This window comes from Rhincodon typus, chromosome 11 (assembly GCF_021869965.1).
Source record: "Rhincodon typus isolate 14 chromosome 11, sRhiTyp1.1, whole genome shotgun sequence".
NCBI lineage: Eukaryota > Metazoa > Chordata > Chondrichthyes > Orectolobiformes > Rhincodontidae > Rhincodon > Rhincodon typus.
Window position 1 is genome coordinate 31,986,064 of NC_063342.1, and position 21,805 is coordinate 32,007,868.

Sequence of the window (21,805 nt, forward strand, 5' to 3'; positions counted from 1 at the left end):
AAAGCTGACGTTTCGGGTCTGGACCCTTTTCTGAAGAAGGGTCCAGAACCAAAACGTCAGCTTTCCTGCTCCTCTGACGCTGCTTGGCCTGCTGTGTTCATCCAGCTCTACACCTTGTTATCTCAGATTCTCCAGCATCGGCAGTTCCTACTATCTCTGAATTCAATCATTGTTGCTATCCATTGTGTTATCCATTTTATTAGACCTGACCCAAATCAGGATGCTATTGTCCCTGTGATAGCCAATTTAAAGAAAATGTAAACTGTTACTTACTTGATATTGGTCTTCTGTATTTGGTTGGTTTGCAGGAATATCTTCATGTTTTCCTCTTACTTTGGTCAGCTTTGAAAACAAAATGTAAAGGACATATTGTACAAAATAAATTTCATTTACTAATCCTGCTATATATCACTAATATCGCTCATTAAAATAACCAGCAATATTCTCATGCTACAAACTAATTTGTTTGTTATGTAATGAGCAACTAGTTCATATGTGGCCAGTAGAATGCCCTGAAAGCACAAAAGAAAAGAGTGACCATTCATAGAATATCCTGCACCCGCAAGGCTGTGTACAGGGGAAAAAATGTAACATAAAATTAGCAAAATCTCCAATGATTTGTTTGAGTATGGTAATAGTAAATAAATACCATGTTAAGATATGCAAGGAAGAAAATGTATATGGAACAAAACACTAAATATCCTTTTAACTGATACCAGTACTACTTCTGTAGCAGAATTTAATCAGAAGTCTGCTAAAATTAATATCCTAATTGTTGTTGACTGATCATAAACTCCCTGCTGTGCAAGCTTATGATTTGTATCAGGAAGGAAACAAAATGTTCCCACAGATGAATAGACAACCATCTCACTCTTTCTTTTTTTAAAATAAATGTCATTTTCATCCATGTGGTTTCATTAATTTAATGCTTGGTAAAGAGATGAAGCATTGAAACATCCAAATAAATGTGTTTTCTATGCTGGTAATTGCCACAGATCACACAGGGCAAAAAGAAATCAGCTCCACTAAATCATGCTGTGATAAAGCAGAATAATGTATCTAATTAAAAATATAATGCTTTATGTGTTTACAGCCACATTCACATTGTTTAAAGTATCTATACAATTGGAGGAGTTGGGGGGTGGGGGTGTGCAGGGGAGTTTACTATTCCACTTCAAAAAAACAGTCAATGCAAAAACATTTGAAGTTAGATTACCAAGTTTAACATTAGCAAAATAAGTGGAGACTGTCACCCTCGTTTAGCCAAATCAGGAAATTTCTGGTATGGGAAATCATTGATGCTGTAATGTATCATTCAACGCTGCAGCACATTGATACATCAAAGTGTACATTGTGGCACCCACTAAAACTGTTCATGTATCACAGAAATAATGTTGATTGATTGTACAGGTTCAAGTAGTTCATTATCTGTATGTTTAATAAAAATTACATTTAATGCTACAAAATGACCTATGTACTGTTCTTCATTTATAACCAATATTTAATTTATAGTTCATCTGAAGTTCAACAATAACAGATAATGGTAAATGACTTACCCTCAGCTTAAGGTAGAGACCAGTGACTATAATCCCATACACAAAGAGAATTCCGTCGAGAATATAACACAACTTAGGGTCATCCAGGTTCATAACGTCAGCATCTGTCAAAATGGCAAACAAAAAATGCCTCCTCAGTCATTGGTCCAAATGTCTTTTCTAATATTAATTTATTTCTGGATTCTTCACTAAATATCCCAAGGTATTTTGTCATAAGCTTGCAGTTGATCACAATACATTGCATTTCACTTGAATACTTAAAGCTAATTTGGTGAATGTGATGATTCTTCACTCAGTTAGATGTTATCAGTTGGTCACAGTCATAGTGTTGGTGATCTTTGAGGAGTACAATGTATGCAGTAAGATACAAAATAGACTAAGTTAAGGTTAAAGGAAGGAGGAGTATTTATTAGGGGACTGCACTTGAAAATGTTCTTCATCATGACATGGGTCAGGCCTGATGGACCTACTAGTCCATTCTTGCTCGTTTATTTTGTCCATATGTATGTATTTCGAAGTTTGTAATTCATCTGTGTATGCCTTTGCATTATTCCAGCTGCTGTTGAAACCTTCATTCATGCTAAAATCACCTCCAGATCACGTCACCCATTTTTCATAAACGTACACTCACCCACCTGTATCCTATTCTGCAGGAATTACATTGGACCATTAATTCTATCCTGCCATGGCCATTAGACACCAGTTCCCCAATGCCTCAGATTTAAAAGTTTCATTCTCCCGTTTAAATCCATTCATGGTCTTACCCATCCCGAACTCTGTAACCTCCTCTGGATTCTCTATTCTTCTGATCCTGGCCTCAAATGTCCTCAAATAAAACAAAGAACTGCTGATGCTGAAGCTCTGAAAGTGCTCAGAAATTCTCACACCTTCCACCCCACTTCACCTTAATGTCAGCAGTCATGTCTTCAGCCAACTCGGTTGTGTCTTCTGGGATTCACTCCCTAAATCTCACAAACACTCCCATTCATTCAACTCAATCCTTAAAACCCTCTGCACTCATGTCACATTTCATCACCTCACTTCATATTTCTTTCTTTGGTGTGACGTTCATTTTTACGATTGTGTCATTATTTTATTATTCCTGGGATGTTACCGCTGTTGGCAGGACTAGTATTTACTGTCCATCGCTAATTGCCCTTCAGAATTAAGGTGGTGGTGAGCTGGCTCCTTGAACAACTACATTCCACGTGGTGTAGGTACACCCACAAGTGCTGTTTGGAAGGGAATTTCAGGATTTTGTCCCAGCAACTCTGAGGGAATGATGACACTTTTCCAAGTCATGATGGTGAGTAGCTTAGAGGGGAACTTGCAGGTGGTGGTGTTCTTATGTATCTACTGCCCTTGTCCTTAGGGATTGTCATGGCTACAGGCTGGGAAGGTGCTGTTGAGGCAACTTCATGAAACATTTTGCATTTGAGGTGCCTACATGTAAACTGCACATTACTGTTACAAAGTTATTTGGGCCGATATTTCCTCGAGGCGACGGGGTCTTGGCAGCCAGCTGGAGAGCTGGCAAAAGCCCTGGGTTGCCTCTTGTGGAAGGCCTGCCTAGTTAGGTGCCACTCTGCATTCTTCTACTTTATTAAATGCCCATTGGCACAAAGCTTGCTGTGGAGCAGATGTGAAATTCTGCCCCTGGTTTGTTCATCGAGATGTTTGCTGGTCTTCTCAATTATTAACGTTTTCATGTTCAAACCCGCACAAAGAAATTAGATTTCGGAGAGGAGCTGCCTGTGAATAGTGAATTCGGATTTGTTACATCCATCTGAGAGGGCAGACAGTGAGCCAGACCGCGAGAATGTTCTAATTTAGATCCCAAGTGGCTCGCAACTCCCAACTCCTGCTTTTCCTACCAATCATAATGTCACTCCTGTCAATTTCAGTGAGGAGTGAAACCTGAACAATCCAATGAACAGAAACTGAACTCACCACATAAACATAATGGCTACAAGACCTTCAGCAAATAACTCACCTCCTGTCTCCCCAGAGGCTGCCCACCATCTACAAGGCACACGACAAGAGTGTGATGGAATACCCTCCAATTACTTGAGGAGTATAGATCTAATTGCATTCAGGAAGCCTGACACCATCCAAGACAACGCAGCCTGCTTGATTCATACCCCACCTGCCTCCCTAACCATTGACTCCCTTCATTACAAGCACCAATGATAGCAGCATTACCAGCCACAAGATTCACTACAGCGACTTCTGAAACTATGATTTCACAACCTAAAAGAAAAGGAGCAGCAAATATTTGGGAATACTATCACCACCAAGTTCCCTCCAGATCACACAACATCCTGATAGGAATATATTTTGTTTCCTTAATTCATGGGATGAGGGGGTCATTGGCTAGGCAGCACTTATTGCCCATCCCTTTAACTGCCCAGAAAGTCAACCACATTGCTGTGGGTCTGGAGTCCCATGTAGTCCAGACCAGGTAAGGATGGCAGTTTCCTTCCCTAAAGGACATTAATGAACCAGGTGAGTTTTCTGACAATTGACAATGGGTTCATGATCATCATTAGACTCTTAATTCCAGATTTGTTTTTATTAAATTCAAATTCAAATTCACCCCAGGATTTGAACCCAGGTCCACCGAACATTACCTGCTTTCCTGGATTAACAATCCAGTGATAGTACTACTGGGCTGTCACCTCCCATAAATATACACATTATATATTTATTAACAAAAATAGAATATGTAGTTATGAGGACATTTCTGGGTTGAAGAGTGTTTTTCATTAGATCACCTGAGTGTCTGGGGGGAAGCCAAAAAGGTAAAAGATAACAATCGGTTATTTGTTGTCAACTTGAAAAGGAAATAGCTTTGCAAAAAAGTCCATAAAGCTTTTAAAAAGAGATGATGAGGTAGATTTAATGGCTGTTAATCGCTGGGAAAACTGTGAAAAAAAACCTAAGATCTGTGCTGTATATTGCCCAGCAACAGTCTTCAGACTGAAGTTGCTGTGTATTTTCACAGACCTAGGTATGGGCAGTTGGAGAGGCTTGCAGGGAGAAACCAGAGTGTTCTCTCTGTCTCACTAACAGAAGCAGTAAAACTAGCAGTGTGAAGTATTTGTGAAACTTACTGAAGTTTCAATATCAGGGTTCCTAACAGTTTCTGATCTGAATTTGAAATCTGACGTGAGGCTCTTCCATCATTCTGCCACTAACAACAATTTGATTTTGTCGACAGGGAATTAAAGGAACTATGAGACATCAACCAAGAAGGGTCTAGGCCCGAAATGTCAGCCTTTCTGCTCCTATGATGCTGCTTGGCCTGCTGTGTTCATCCAGCCCTGCACCTTGTTGTCTCGGATTCTCCAGCATCTGCAGTTCCTACTATCTCTGAACCAATCACACTTTCTCAGTTTGGACCCTTGATCTACAGAGGTATTATTAATTTCTACCTTTTCTTTCAAATCCTGAAATATCTCTGCAGAGCTGTATTGTCTTATCTTAACTGTGTGAATGGGTATCATAGGATCCCTACAGAGTGCAGGCAGGCCATTCGGCCCATCAAGTCCACACCAACCCTCTAAAAAGCATCCCACTCAGATTTACCCCCCTGTAACTCTACATTTCCCATGGCTAACTTACTTAACCTATGCATCACTGGTCACCGTGGGCAATTTAGCATGGCCAATCCATGTAACCTGCACATCTTTGGACTGGGAGGAAACTGGAGCACCCAGAGGAAACCCACATAGACACGGGGAGAACGTGCAAACTCCACACAGTCACCAGCAAGGGAGGAATCAAACCCAGGTCCCTAGCACTGTGAGGCAGCAGTGCTAACCACTGAGCTATCATGCCACCCTATGTTGGGATTAAGGGAGTATACTTTATTTCTGAATTGTTTAAGGAATAAATTTTGCTTATTAATAAATGAGTTCTTATTGGGTCCACTAAAGAAGCCTGATTGATTTCGTTTTGCTCTGGATGGTAGTACGGAAAGGGAAACAAATTGACCATTTTGGGGTTGAATAAAACATTTATTTTTTGGTACAGCTCGTGGAAAAGTGGCCCTTGATTATCAGTGCTTTCCTGCCATCAGAGTCATAACTATTCAACCCAGAACCTCCTAATGGTACTATCTGGACCTGATGGACTGCAGCAGTTCAAGAAGGCATCTCACCACTGCCTTCTCAAAAGCTACTTGGAATGGAGAATTAATGTTAGCCTAACTTGTAATGCTCACATCCCAAGAAAATGTTTAAAAAGATAGATTTAAAATGGCCGTGTCCTCATGTTGAGTAGTCCATGGGGAAACCTCAACCCATCCCTAATCCCAAAAGCACTGACCTCCACAAATCACCCTGATTTTTAACTCCTGGTGTATCATTTCCAACTTTCTTTTGCATCCAAAAAATTAAATGCAGTGTTAACCACCTCCAATTCTAACTTCTGGTTACTGCCTGAATATTGTGGGAATGTGGAAGATGTAAATGGGAGCCATTAGAGAAACATATGGAACACCAACTGAAAGTTTGAGTCACCAGAAAAGTGCAGCAGAGATGGAACTGAACGGGGTTGAACCACTGAACAGGAGAGAGTGGGTCACCTGAACCTCAGAAAGGGAGGAAATGTGTGGTGGAGCCGACATTAAAAAATGATATCAAAGTGCGTGTGGGTGATGACTGATAGGAGAGGTTCACTGTGAGCTATGGCCAAATGACAAAGGACTGCTGCAGTATTGGCATTATTCAAATTACTAATTTATTTTTAGATCATTTATTCCGATCCTTCCAGCCTGTGACCACGCTCTCTCCGTCACGTGCTTTTTGAGCCAACTGAGTGAGATGCAATGTTCGACAAGCATTGCAATTAGGGTGTTCACTTGAAATTTCTCTTATCCACAACTAATCTGTCTTTTCCTCTCTTAAACAGAAGGAAACTCTGAGCAGTCATCCTCCTGTCTGTCACCAAATGACCATTATTCACGCATGGTGACTATTCAACTGCAGACTCATTACAGCCTTAGTGCAAATAAAACTCACAAGAACTGCAGAGCGAGAGTGGAAAAAATATCTTCATGCATTTGAATTCCAGCTGGAAATCACCGAATATTGCTACGAACATCACCTAATTTTCCTGGCTCAAACCAGGAGTTTGGAAACTAATTGTAGCATCAGCTGGGAACAGTTAACTCAAATCAGGAATTCACTAGATAAGAGCATTAAAACAGAAATATCTCTCTGTTGTCTGAATCTGTCCTTAAGTAACGTACTGAAGGATATAGGGTGGTGGTATAATTATTCGCTCTTTTCAGAGATCTCTGAGCTTGTTGAACCACAATAACAACACCTACAAGAACAGCAGTGCTGAATTTCTGGACATTGCTCCTGATCTCTCACTTTAACTTCAATAGAAATTCGGCCAAAACCTCATCAACAGCCATTTTTCCCATTATTTCTTTGGGGAGAGGTCCCCAGATTTCCTGCTGGAGAATTCCTGCGGAAATTCTGAACTTCCAAAGCTTAAGGCTCAGAAATCACAGATCATCCTTTTAGTCAAAAGATATGAAAGAACCAAATTGAATGCACAAAGGAATCAAAAGAAGGAATAGGCCAGATTTTCATAAGACTATATGACACAGAGACTAAACTGGATGCATTAATTCTTTGGAACATATTTTAAGGGAAATTGTTGTTCAGAGAGATTTTTACCCTAGTTTTGTATGACTGAACTTGAGAACATTATATGCCTGGACAGATGATTACTGTCAGTTTTCATCAGATGTACCCCAATTAATATTTTATGTTTTTTATTCAAAGAAGCAGGCTTAAATTAGCTTCAAATGTAAATGGCTGTGCTGAGTTTGCTGACTGATGTTTATGTAATGCTGTAGGATATCACTGAACTGCTAACTCCTGTCTGAGCATTGTTATTATTTCAATAGAACCAATCTGACCTTCAGCCTTCTTCCAGATGACTGTTTGAGTACATTTATCCTCGACAGAACCGTCTTATTAAAGCAAAGGCTGAATTTCCAAACGTGTAATCCAGTTAGTGTTGGAATAGGATTGAGATTCTCTCCTACAGTTTATATCATTAAAATCCCTCAATTACATGAGGTCTGAAAAACTGTCAGATATTTATTGTATGTAGAACCTTGGCATATATTTATGTTGAATACAGACAATGTAAATATAGGGTAATTGACACTGCACAAATATATATATCTAGTGTTTGTATGGTCGGAGAACAAATGCTTTTAAAGCTGTTCCGGAAATCTGAACTATGGTCTTTTTTTCAGACACAACCAACCACATCCTTTTACAAAATAAAAGTGTTATTTCTTTGGCTCCTCACTGCTAGTCTTTTTCATTTGTGGTCCTTTATGTAAACTTGTCCAGTAAAGTGTGTGGAAATACAGAGTCAATATGTTTAGCTGATGTTGCTTTCTTCAACAGATAGATGATGTTCGAGATAGCTTTCATCTGTTCATGTTTATACTTGAGTCATACTGCCCAGAAAGGGGTCATTTGGTTCATTGTACCTTTGGAACTGCTGTCCAATTAATCCATTTGGCTGTCCTTTCTCTGCAGCTCTGCAAATTCCTCCCCTTTACATAGTAATTCAGTTTCTTTTTGAAAATACTAGTGAATCTACTTCCACCACCCTTTGGAGGCAGGGCTTTCCAGATCACAATAAACTATTAAAAAGTCTTTGCAATCTTCCCTCTGGTTCTTGTGGCAATTGCCTTAAATTTGTGACCTTTGGTTACCAACATTCCTGCCAGTGCAAACAATTTCTCTGAATGTATTCTACCAAGACCCCTCAACATTTTGAACACTTTTATTAAGTTTCTTCCTAGCCTTCTCTGTTCCATGCAGGACAATCCCAACTTCTGTCATTTTCCCACATAACTTTAGTTCTTCATCTCTGAGAAAATTCTAATAAATCTCCTCTGCATCTTTCCAAAGGCCTTAGCATTCTTCACTAAGTGTAGTGCCTAGAATTGGATACTATTCTATCTGAGGACAATGAAACACAGAAACTAGGTACAGGAGTAGGCTATTCAGCCCTTCAAGCCTGCTCCACTATGTGATCACTGATTGTTCTTCCATCTCAATGCCACGTTCCCTCTTTCTCCCCTAAACTTCGATGCCTTTAGAATAAAAAACAAAACTCTCTTTCTCAAATATATTCAGTGTTTTGCCTTTGCAGTTTTCTATGATAGCGAATTCCATACCTTTTGAGTGAAGAATTCTTTCCTCATCTTAGTCCTAAATGGTCTACCCATATCCTGAGACGATGTACCCACGTTGTAGACTCCCCAAACAAGGAAATCATCTTCACCACATTTAGTCTGTCCAGTCCTCTCACCCTTCCAAACTCTAGTGAATACAGGCCCAGTCGAACCAAGTTTTCCTCATAGGACAGTAATGATATCCCTGGTATCAGTTTAGTGAACTTCTGCTGCAGTCCCTCTATGGCAAGTACATCCTGCCAAGTTTCTGCCCTCTGCTTACCTTTTTCTCCAGTCCACCTACATCCTTCTGAAATCTGTTTACTGCACTTTTTGGCTTTGTGTCATCTGAAGGTTTGATCAAATTATGTCCAGCTTGCACAGCTGGACAAGTTAACCCATGTGGAAAAGGGTGGCAGTCCCAACACCAACCCATGCAGGGTATGACAGTATCCCTTCAGTCTGAAAAGTATCCTTTATTCACTACTGTCTATTTTGTGATGCTTAAATGAGTTTTCTCTCACACTGTTATTGCTACTTTAATTACATGGACGATAATGTTTCTAACAAATTTATAATGCGGGTATCAAAGTTTCTGAAAGACCAGATATACAACATCAAGTGCACTTTCCTCACCAGACCTTTACATTACTTCATCATAGAGCTCAATCTTGCTTGTCAAAAACAATTTACCCCTTCAAAAGATCCATGTTAGCTGTCATTTATAAAATCATGACTTTTTAAGTAATAATGAATTTTATTCCATACTACGTTTGTGATAGTTTCTCCACAATTGAAGGGCGGCACGGTGGCTCAGTGGTTAGCACTGCAGCCTCACAGCACCAGGGACCCGGGTTTGATTCCACCCTCGGGCGATTGTCTGTGTGGAGTTTGCACATTCTCCCTGTGTCTGCGTGGGTCCCCTCTGGCTGCTCCGGTTTCCTCCCACAGTCCAAAGATGTGCAGGGTAGGTGGATTAGCCATGCTAAATTGCCCGTAGTGTTCAGGGATATAGAGCTGAAGTGGGTTATTTGGAGGATGGGTCAGTGTGGACTTGTCGGGCCAAAGGGCCTGTTTCCACACTGTAGGGGTTCTATGATTGTACACAACTGATGTAAGGTTAGTTAGTCTGCACTCTGAGTTTATTTCTGTTTTTGTTTTGTAGGGTGCAACATTTGCAACTCTTCCTCAGTCCTCTGGCACCACTCCTTCATTGAAGCAGGGATTGTAGCTACACCCTACACAATTTCTGACGTTAACTCCTTCAGTAACCTAAGATGCATCACATCTGGACAAAAGGACACCAATTTAACATCATTTGCAAAAGAAGTAAATGCAATATGACAGAGAAAAAAAACTTCACACAACACAGCAGTCAGGGCCTGGAATGCACTGCCTGGAAGAATGATGGAAGCAGGTTCAATCAACGCATTTTAGGCAGCATTGTGATTATTTGAATAGGAACAATGTATTTGGTTATGGAGAAAAGGCAGGAGAATGGAATCAAGTCATAACGGTTATTTGCAAACCAATGCAGACTATTGGCCCCCTCCTGCAATGTAACAATTTTGTGATTCTCAGTTGATAGCTCTCTGGCCTCCGAGCCATACAAGCTGGATTTTCAAAGCAAGGTCGGAAACCTGGCACTCAGAGAGGAATTGCAGATCCCAATCCTCCACCTGGTGCGTGGCTCTTATCTTGTCATTTTTTTAAAAATATAAATGAGATGATTGAACAGGAGAAGAGCTTGACACACAATTACTAACTTTAAGTGCCAGAATTCCTAGAGGTACGGTTCTCCACACACAATGCAATCAACAAACATATAGAATTGGACCCCATATACAAACCCAAACAGAACAAAACCGGAAATGACAACTCACTATAACAGGCCGGACAGTATAAATTCCAAGCGGAGTATAACAACATCGCTTCATTGGAGGGTCCACTGATAATGTTACCTAGCATGGTGACGAAACGTCTGAACGAAACAAGCTGGCTCGGTGAGCAAGTCAACAACCTCACCCACAACCCAAGCTACAAATCTTTGCTAAAACTTTTAAATTCTTTTATCGTTGATGACCAGGGACAGCTTCTCCCTGTCCACTCTATACAGACTCCTCATGATTTGGAAAGTCTCTATCAAATCTCCCTTCAGCCTTCTTCCCTCTAAAGAGAACAGTCCCAACTTCTTCAATTCATCCTCATAACTGAAGTTTCCTATTCCTGCAACCATTATTGGAAATCACTTACTCACTCTTTCCAATATATTCACATCCTTCCCATATTGTGGACCCCACAACTGTACACAACACTCCAGCTGATGTCTAACAAGTGTCTTGTACAAATTCAACATCACATCCCTACTCTTATACTCTATGCCACTATTAATAAAACTGCCAACACTGTATGCTTTATGCACTGCTCACTCCACCTACCCTGCTACCTTCATTGATCTGTGCAAATATATACCCAGGTTCCTCTGCTCCCATTTTATATTGTCTTTCAATGTTCTTCTTACCAAAGTGCATCACCTCAGACTTCTCTGCATTGAACCTCAGCTGCCACCTCTCCACTTACTCCACCAACTTATAGAGTTATGGAATTATACAACATGGAGGCAGACCCTTCGGTCCAACTCATCCATGACAACGAGATATCGTCAACTGATCTAGTCCCATTTGCCAGCATTTGGCCCATATCAGTCTAAACCCTTCCTATTCATATACCCATCCAGATGGCTTTTAAATTTTGTAATTGTACAGGACTCCACTACTTCCTCTGGCAGCTCATTACATACACACACCACCCTCTGCATGAAAAAGTTGTCCCCCAGATCCCCTTTAAATCACTTTAAAACTATGCCCTCTACTTTTGAACCACTCCACCCTGGGAAAAAGACCTTGCCTATTCACCCTACCCATGCCCCTCATGATTTTATAAACTTCTATAATGTCACTCCTCAGTTTTCAATGCTCCAGGGAAAAAAATTCCAGCCTATTCAGCCTCTTTCCTGTAGTTCAAACCCTCCAAACCCGGCCACATCCTTGTAAATCTTTTTCTGAACCCTTTCAAGTTTAACAACATCTTTCCGATAGTAGGGAGACCAGAACTAATTACAGTATTCCAAAACTGGCCTCAGCAATGTCCTGTATAGCTGCAACTTGATGTCCCAATTCCTATACTCAATGCACTGACCAATGAAGGCAAATGTCTTCTTCACTACCTTATCTACCTGCAACCCTACTTTCAAGGAACTATACACCTGCATCCCTAGGTCTCTTCGTTCAGCAACCCTCCCCCAAGAGCCTTACCATTAACTGTATAAATCCTGCCCTGGTTTGCCTTACCAAAATGCAACACTTCACATTTATCTAAATTAAACTCCATCTGCCACTCCTCAGCCCGTTTGATCAAGGTTCCATTGTACTCTTTAACGTCATTTGGAGCTCCACACTGTCTTCCTCACAGTTTACAATTTTTTCAGGTTTAGTGTCATCTACAAACTTTGAAATTGTCCCTTACAAACAAATGTCCAAACTATTCCTATATATCAGGAAAAGCAAGTGTCCCACTACTGACACCTGGAAAATTCGACTCCAATCTTCCTCCAGCCCAGAAGATATCCATTGACGAATCCTCTGTGTCTTATCATTCAGCCAATTTTGCATCCAAGTTGCAACTGTCCCTTTTATTCCATGACCTACCACTATCCTCATATGTCTGTTGTTTGGCAGTGTATCAAATGCCTTCTGGAAATTCATGGTTAAAACATTAACAAAGTTACCCTCATCAACGTTTTCCGTTACTTCTTCAAAAAACTCCAGAAAGTTCATCAAACATGATTTTCCCTTTAGACATCCACGCTGACTATTCTGAATCAATTCATCCTTATCTTAATGTTTTTTGATCTTGATGAAAATGTTTTCCCCTGATTTTTCCATGATTTCTATCCCAGAAAGGTAGTAGTGAGTCTAGTTATCAACAGAACCGGCCCAAATTTATTACAGAGAGAACTTGTTTAGTATCTTCTTTAGCATTATTTGCATCTATTTACCTCAGTTTTCATTCACTCATCCATTTGGATAGCAGCCAAAAGTTCTGAATGTGTACCCACTCCCTTCTATCTTAACCAGCCATCCTGCCAATTTACGTACCAAAACATTCATGACTGCTTGATTTTCCATCATCACTGTAGTAGTTGTCCTTTTCCAAAAATAATTTCCCAAATTATCTGTTAGTAAACATTTATTTTCTTCTCAACTTCCCAGTTCTGAGGAAGGGTCTCCAGACCCAAAACATTAACTCTATTTTTTCCTTCACAGATGCTGCCAGACCTGCTGAGCTTTTCCAGCAACTTTGTTTTTGTTCCTGATTTACAGCATCCGCAGTTCTTTTGGTTTTTATTTATTTTCTTCTCTAGGTTTACAGCTCTAAATGATGGAGTGAGCTGTTAATGTCCTTCCAATAAATGGACTAATTCTAGGAAACATTTCTGAACTAGAAATTAAGATGGGAAAGGCGATCACTCCAAAACTGGTGCCTTGCAAGATAGGTATTTCATATGATATGCGTTGCTCTGTCTACTCATTACAATTATATAACAAATAATATGCTTAATTTTTCAGATTTAATAATACAGTACTGAAATCAGATACAATAATGCTTGAAAAGCAAACGTTCTTGATTTATTTAAATGTAGATGAATTTTCCCAAGAATCATGTACATATCCACTTTATGAAGGTCCCAGTAGATCTAGAAACTGTCAGGTAACTTGGACAATTTCTCATTCTTAGCATTGAAGATGGAGTAACAGACTCAAATGGAGTGTTCAGCAGGAATAGAATTATAATAGTGTCGCCCTGTATGCCTGAACCCTATCTCCTTCAAGCACAGCTCAACATGGGGGTCATGAGTTCATTGAATTTACCCTGTACTTTGTAAAAACAGAAGGTGGATTGAATAGAACAGTACGTTCTACTAACATCATCTTTGAGAAGTGTAATATGTGAAAGAGATCTTTCTTACCAATTTGGCAGACAGATATTTTGGTGCAAAATTATTTAAGCACCTGATAATTGGATCTCCAAAATAGTTTCCTTATGTGTGCTTCAAAAGCAACTAAGTTGACAAGATATAAATTATTCAAAACCTGAATGAATCATAATTTTAAAAGATTCTTGAGAGGGATTCGAGATCAAAAGAGATCCTACAGAAATGAATTCTGTGGCCCTCCTTTAGACTATGTGCATGAAAGTATCGGAATGGAAGATTTATTTAGGTCATTAATGTCACTTCTCCTTCTGGATACTTTAAATAAGGTCATCCAAATCCTTTGGGATCACAAAAATTGTGACATTTATTAAAGGTAAGTCATGTTTGATTGAGATAATTGTTGAAGCAACAGAGGGTGAATGAAGGTAGTATGGTTGATGTGCACTTCAACTTTTAAAAGCTATTTGATATTCTACAGCATACAAACTTGGCAGTAAAATTAATGCTGTTGGGATTGTAAGGACAATGGATTGCCAATAAAAGTAGTGGGGACCTGCTGTTTTCAGACTGGATGAATGTGTTCAGTGGAATTGCCCTGTTGAAGGTCGGCAGTACTCTTTAAAGAGATTCAGACACTTACAGTACATTTGGAGGCTAATCGGCTCATTGCGTCTGCGCCGACTGACAGAGACCTGACCAAGCCAATCCCATTTTTCAGCTTTTGGCCCATAACAGTGGAGGATGTGGCAATGTAAGTAAATAACAAAATCCTGCTTAAACTTTCTGACTCAACCGTACTTTCAAATAGGGAGTTCCAAACTCCCACCACTCCCTGAGTGGAAAAAAACATCTCCCTAAGTCTCTCCAGAGCTGTCTACATTTTGCGTTGTAAGTACACCCCCCAATTATTGACCCCTTTATTAATGCAAAAAGTGCTTTCCTATCCACTCTATCTATGTCCTTCATAATCTTATTCACCTCTATCAGATCACCTCTCAAGGAACTGCTCCAAAGAAAACAACTCCAGACTAACAAATCTTTCCTCAAAGTTCAGACCTTCTGGCCCAGGCAGCATCCTGGTAAATCTGCTCTGCACTCTCTCTAGTACAATCCCATCTTTCCTATAAATGCAATGACTAGAACTGTACACAGTACTCCATACAGTTTCAGCATAACCTGTTTGTTCTTCTATTCTATATAGCAGCAAATAAAACCAAGTATTCCACATGCATTTTTAGCCATCTTACCTACCTGCCCTGCCACCTTCAGGGATACATGGATATGCACACCAATGTCCCTGTGATCTTCAATACTTTCCAGGGTCCTACTACTCATAGTGTAATCCCTTGTCTTGCTAGCCTTCCCCAAATGCATTACCTCTCACTTTTCCATAAATATATTACTGGCTTGGATATGCATGGCCAATAACACCAAATGCAGAAATGTCATGAGGAAGTGTTATAACTGTGATGGGAGCAATGTGCTGCTAATCAAGTTGATTGCACCATTTTTGAATGATTCAATTACCAAAATGGCCAGTTGCTTCTCTTTAATACTATAATCAAAAATAAAAGAAACATACACCAGGCTTCTTGAATGAACTCAAAATAATCCACTTCTTGTGAACAAAACTTATTCTTAAAGCAAGTGACAAACTTTGGTTAACACCGATCCAGAACTAAACTATAACCCCTTTCATCGCACAAACAGACACTCATACCACTCAGAAAGACAAGTCTCCGCAGAGATGATGCTTTGAAATGAAAAAGGCAAAAGAAGGAAGCAACTCTATACAAGCCAAGGGTCTGAAAACAAAGGATACAATATCATGACTTCTCATATCCCCTGAAGTTTTTGTTAATGAAGCTGAAATTCTCACAGTTTATCAATATCAAAACTGATAAACGTCCTACTCTGATTCCATTCAATTTGAGTCATCCAGAATTGGACACAGTCAACTCCTTCAGGTTTTACCAAGTAGACAGATATGCTGGCATATGAAACTCTAGCATTTTCCCAGAAATTTCTACTGAGAACAGGATTTCAGGAGAAAGCCTGCAGTTTCTGGAGTGTCTTCCTTACTTAGAGCTCTGTTCTACATACCCAGAGATCAAAGTCCAGAGAATGTTGCTAGGCCAACATTAGCATGGGGCCCCTAGTCTGTTAAAAGCTAAAAGTAATTAGGCAAAAAAAAAACTTCATCTCTTCTTCTGTAAAGTTCTGCTTAGCAACTGCTCCAAAGTCACTTGATTTTTAGTAAAACGGCAAGCAGCTTACGGGAAACATTAAACTGTTGCTTTATTTACAATAAATCATATGGTACTCTTGCTCAATTCAGAGAATTTCCAAGTAATCCAAAGTCTTCCAGTATTTCCCAAATATTCTTTAAATACAAATATATATTGCCATTAGAAGATAGAAAATAGACTTTGGAAGCATATTGACTGAAATTTAGCAGAAGTCTTAAGTAATTAGTCATTTTAGTAGTAAAACAGGGGGGGAAGGTAACACAAATTAAATGAGTTAACACAGTGTAGAGCTGGAGGAACACAGCAGGCCAAGCAGCATCGGAGGAGCAGGAAAACTGACATTTTGGGTCAGGACCCTTCTTCAGAAATCAGGGAGGGGGAAGGGAGCTCTGAAATAAATAGAGAGGAGGGGTGGGGCTGGGGAAGGTAGGTGGGATGGTGATAGGTGAGTGCAGGCAGGGAGTGGTGGGGATTGGTCAGTGAGGTGGGAGGAGCGGATAGGTGGGAGAGAAGATGGACAGGCCAAGGAGATGGGGATGAGAGGGAGGGTTGGTCATGGGATGAGGCTGTGGGTGGGGAGAGTTTGAAACTAGTAAAGTCCACATTGGTCTCAATATGGACGTACTAGTTTCAAGATCAGAGGGGTATCGATGCTCGTGTCTGCTGGTCCCTCAAGGTAGCAGGACAACTTGCATTTATTAGGCAAGGCATAAAGTTTAAAAGCAGGAGGGTTATGCTGGAACTGTATAAAATGTTGGTTAGGCCATAGCTATTGTTTGCAGTTCTGGAATCCACGTGAAAGGAAGAATGTAATAGCACTGGAGAGGGTGCAAAGAAAATTCACCAGAATGTTGCCTGGGCTGGACAGTTGTAAAGAGAGATTGGACAGACTGGGGTTGTTTTTCTTGAAGCAGAGGAGACTGTCGGGGAATGGGATTGAGATATATAAAATGATGAGAGGTATAGACAGGGTTGACAGGATGAAATTTTTTCCCTTTGTGGACGGATCAATGACCAGGAGACACAGATTTAAAATAAGGGGCAGAAAGTTCAGAGAGGATGTGAGGAAAGATTTTTTCACCCAGAGGGTGGTGGGAATCTAGAACTCACTGTCTGTAAGGGAGATAGAGGCACAATCCTCATAATATTATTAAGTATTTAGCTGTACACTTGTGATGCCAAAGTGGACAAGTCTATGGGCCAGGTGCTGGAAAATGGGATTTGAATAGTTAGGTGCTTGTTTTTGACCAATGCAGACTCAATGGGCCAAAGGGCCTTTTTCTATACCATAGACCTCCATGTGTTTAACAAATTTATCAGTCAATGTCCACTTCATAAAACCACATTGGTTCTGTCTGATATTTTTTAGGTGCATTGTTAAGATTTCCTTAACAATTAACATTCCAGCAATTTCTCGATAAAGAGATGTCAGGCTAACTGGCCTGCAGTTCCCAGGTTTCTCTTTCTATCCTTTCTTGAACAACATTGCTCCATTTGCCATTTTAGAATTTAGCCGTTACAATGACTGGCAATTGCCATGACCAGATGAGAAGGAGTGAATAAACTCCTCTTTGTTCAGTTTCTTCCACTGATCATGACAAAGGTTTGAGTTTTTTTTTGCAGAAGACAATATCTCTCTCCAGGTAAAATGTAGTTAACTGTGTTCTGAAGAAAGGTCACTGGACCTCAAATGTTAACTCTGCTTTCTGTCCACAGATACTGCCAGACCTGCTGAATTTTTCCAGCAATTTCTGGTTTTGTTTCTGATTTCCAGCATTCACAGTTCTGTGGGTTTTTTCTTAATTTTTTTTTCTGGGAGCCATTAGAAGCCACTAACCAATGTTTTCTTGAGTCATAGGACAGAATAAATTTATTAACTGTTAAACTAAAGGAAAATAATAAAAACATCAAGTATATGGTCCTTAAACCCACACACACATAGGAGGTATGAAGTTAAAGAAAAATAATGACAATAAAAATAGGAGTTGAAAGAAAATACAGTTTAGTTTCTTTTGATTGTCTTTAAATGCAAGTTTTTAACCCGGGGTTAATGTTGATTAGTTGCTTCGCTGGCTGTATTCAGACCTAACAAATGTGCAGTTATTAAAAATTCGCAGTTCCTTGATAGTTTTTCTCTGATTGTTTCTGTGGTAACCAGGCGCTAACTTCTTCATAATCTGCCAGAATACTCTTGGATCCTTTCCTGAAATATTGGCTCCAGTATGTATTGCCTGGAAGTTCTTTGAGTAGATCTCTCTGTGACAGTCAGTGTGTTAATGCCCAGTAAAAATAAAGTCGTCGTAGTCCCAGAGGATCTCAGGGCTGCTCTTTCATTCGAGAGAGATGAGTAGTAGTGGTTTGACCTGAGAGTCACCACACATCAGGAGAGGCAAGAGTTTGCAAAGGAAAGTCCTTCCCACATTTGCTGAGGTTTCCTGAAGGTTCAACTGTTTTAGAAAGAAGTTATCTTCAAAAACCTTCTGATATATCCTACTCTACTCCACGGCCATTTTTCAAGGGCCTGGGCAAATTAAAGACTTACCACCTTCTCAAATCCCTCACCCTGTACAACTCCACTTCAACTCCAGTACCAAGTTTAAAGTCGATTTCTTAATTTTAAAAAATGAGAGCAACTTTGTAGCCGCTTCCCTCACTTTGACGCTCCATCCCTCTCTTCCGAATCAGCCTGATACTCTGCCTCTAATGGCCCAACCTCCCCTCTCTTCCTAACCTTTGTATTTCTATGAAACCCATGACTTAATCCCTTGGTTCTGGTCCAATTCAGTTGGTGACACTTCAATTCCCCATCCTGGTCCCTATGCTAATTACGGATCCCCCTTTACATAGGCAAGAGCCCAGGCTATGTGAAAACTGCAGTCATCACCCACTTTCTTAATCATGCACCTTGTCAACTCCCATCCCATTGCTAATATTTTCTTCATGTCTAATGTAGTTTTCAGCTTAATTTTTTAATTGTGACCTAAATTTAATCTTTTATTAGGCAAATTCAGTTCTTAAAGAGCTGTTAATGGTACATGCTTTTCAGTTCTACCTTCTTTTAATCCACATTTTAACAGAGTCAAAAAGTCATCTTATCAACATTCTAGTTCCAGTATCTATAACCACCTATTCCATCTGAATTTCACTCAATTTTATCATGAAATGCTTTGAAACTGTGTGAACTTCATCTTCCTTGTGGCATAATGCACTGCTCGCTGTTTGCAGTATGTTTTCAGTGTGGTCTAAAAGAAATTTCAAAAGCATCTCATTGCAGCAAGTATATATGAGTGGAACTACCTCTGAGTTTGTGGATTTCCTGTGTAATAATGTTGTTCTGCACCTTATCATAGTTTCATCTACCACCTAAGTGCAGAGCTGGTTGAAAGACTGAGACACCCACCTAGTTTGCAAAGCAACCATTCCACGCATCTGCTTTTTCAGCAGTGCATACATTTTGACCCTCAACAATGGTGTTGTGGTGACCAAGCTTTAAAATGGACATAATCCATTTTCGGTTACAAATTTGATTCTCACTTAGAGTTGTGGTGCTTATAATTGAAAACTGGAGGAAGCACAATTATAAAAAGGTTACTATTTTACTGTTTTCTTAACAAAAATTACAATGGTTGATAAGAAGTTGAAGCCAATCAAAATGTCTTTATATCAAACAAACAACCATTGATAGCAGAGTAGTATATATGAATTTGACCTGTATTCTTAAATTTGTAATCTGTTGCTCAGATATTTTCTACAGAGGAAATAGAATATTTATTTACACAACTACAGCATGTGTTGAGACACTATGGAAAACTGACAAAAACAGCCCCCAAAAACAGCATCCTCAATGCCTCTACAAAATAAAACACTCCATATTAAAATAACCAGCGAGTAAAGAACAAGATATTGTTCTCTTTTTCACTTTAATCTTAAAACACACATTTGTAGTTTTTGAAAGCAAATTTGAACCTAGGCATACACCCTGGTAGAAAATAAATAATTTGGCTGATGGATTCTGTTGCCGTGTCAACAATTTTACTTGATCACTATTAATAACATTCCAATTAGTCCACAGAAAATGTGACTGTCATATGGTATCAAGAGTTTCTGTACCATCTTACATTAGATCCTTGTCAGGAAAACACTGTCTGCAGTGAAAAGAACATCCAAACTGATTCATCTTCAGAAATCGAACTGCAGTCATCCCAACTGGGACACTTTCCTTTGGTTTCCCACGGGAACCATTTTAAGCAGAATGTCTCAAATCTGGAGCCTAGACTAATCATATTGCCAGAAGTGTAGTAGGATAGGATTTCTGCTCATCATTATGACACCATGGTGCCCCAGCTCCAACGCCAGGAATAGGATCTTTTCAATGATAAGAGCCGGAGTCATACATCACTATGGTGCGGCTGGAGGAACTCAATGTGGCTCCCTGTTTTCCCAAGAGGAAGAATCAGAGGCCACGGGCAAGCAGAAGCAAAATATTTTGGTATTTATTTTCTGGATTGACAGGGCCTTTCAGTAACCCAGCATCAATTGCCATTGGACTTTGCAATTTTTGTTCTTTCACTAAGCCCAGAGCAGGACAGCTACAGCTCTTCTTGGCTTGGTGTTGAGTGGAGCAGGCAGAACATGTTCTTTCTCGTCAGCCTCTATCCTTCAGCCCCGCACTCCCTGTCCACTCAGTGGATGGAGTGAAAACTTGCTGCAGCCAAATTAAGATCCCTCACCAGAGATTCAACCAAATTCTGCCCTTTCCCAACCACAGGCAGAATTCTGAGCACTGGATATTTGTCTATTTTAGATTTACATCATGCACGTTTCCACTACAGCCCAGGTCTGCTCACATTTCTAAAGAAAAGAATTGGTGTGAGAATTCTCAATTTGTCGCCAGGTTAAAAGTAACTGGTGGTTTAAGTAAATACATTGCAGGTCCAAGTTTAAACATTGCATTCACTGAAACAAATTTTATCTTTTAGCTGGATTTCTTGACATAGAAATAATGACCTGCATTTATGTAGTGCTTTCACCAGCGACCAAGGGACATCCTAAAGCATGCAGTCACTGTTGGAATGTAAGAAATACAATAAACAAGTTGAGCACAGGAAGGTGATATTTGTGGTATTGGTTATGAGTTAAATATTTGCTAGGACACCAAGGATAAACTCCCTGCTCTCTTTCAAAATAGTGTCATAACATCCTTTGGATCTACCCGAGAGGCAAACAGGATTTCAGTTTAACACCTCAGCCAAAACATGACACCTTTAATAAAGTGCCACTTCCTCAATATTACGCCAAATTAACAGCCTTGACTTCCATGATCTTGGGTGGATTTGGACTTAAATCCACAACATTCTGACTCGGGAGCAAAAGTGCTGCCAAGTGAGCCACAGCTGATATGGTCAAGTGACTTCTGGAAGCTTCATTTCACTTCACTTAAAAGCCTGATGTTGTCCATCCTGCACTCAGTGTGAATGGAGCATCATTGTGAGTGGAGACAGTAGAATTGATTCGAATTTACTTCTTTGGAGCAGGAATCATTCTGATACTGTCTCCTTTCCATTTCCTCGGTATTTTGTTAACGGTTTATAAAAATCATTGACATCTTAAATTCAGAAATTGAAGCAATTTAAACAAATCCAGAACTGAGCTTCGAATCCCAGGCCTTGTGTTTTAGAGCACAGGGCTGGTGTTAATGGACTACTTCAAAATTTTATCAATTTTCTGAAGAAGGATAAATTACATTTAGATATTTACCTGTAGCTGAATTCATTTTAAGGATATA

General features: G+C 39.8%; 1 protein-coding gene across 4 annotated transcripts in view; it reads right to left on the reverse strand.

The window, feature by feature from the left end:
• Positions 1 to 21,805, reverse strand: part of cd247 (CD247 molecule) — a 147,279-nt gene that overhangs the window by 22,388 nt on the left and 103,086 nt on the right. For all 4 annotated transcript variants that reach the window (XM_048603262.1, XM_020518655.2, XM_048603263.1 and 1 more), the window contains exons 2-3: positions 1,557 to 1,660; positions 274 to 342 (exon numbers count right to left, since the gene is read on the reverse strand). In XM_048603262.1, coding sequence (XP_048459219.1) covers positions 274 to 342; positions 1,557 to 1,649 — 162 coding nt within the window. In that variant the 5' untranslated portion in view covers positions 1,650 to 1,660. The remainder of the gene's footprint in view (positions 1 to 273; positions 343 to 1,556; positions 1,661 to 21,805) is intronic.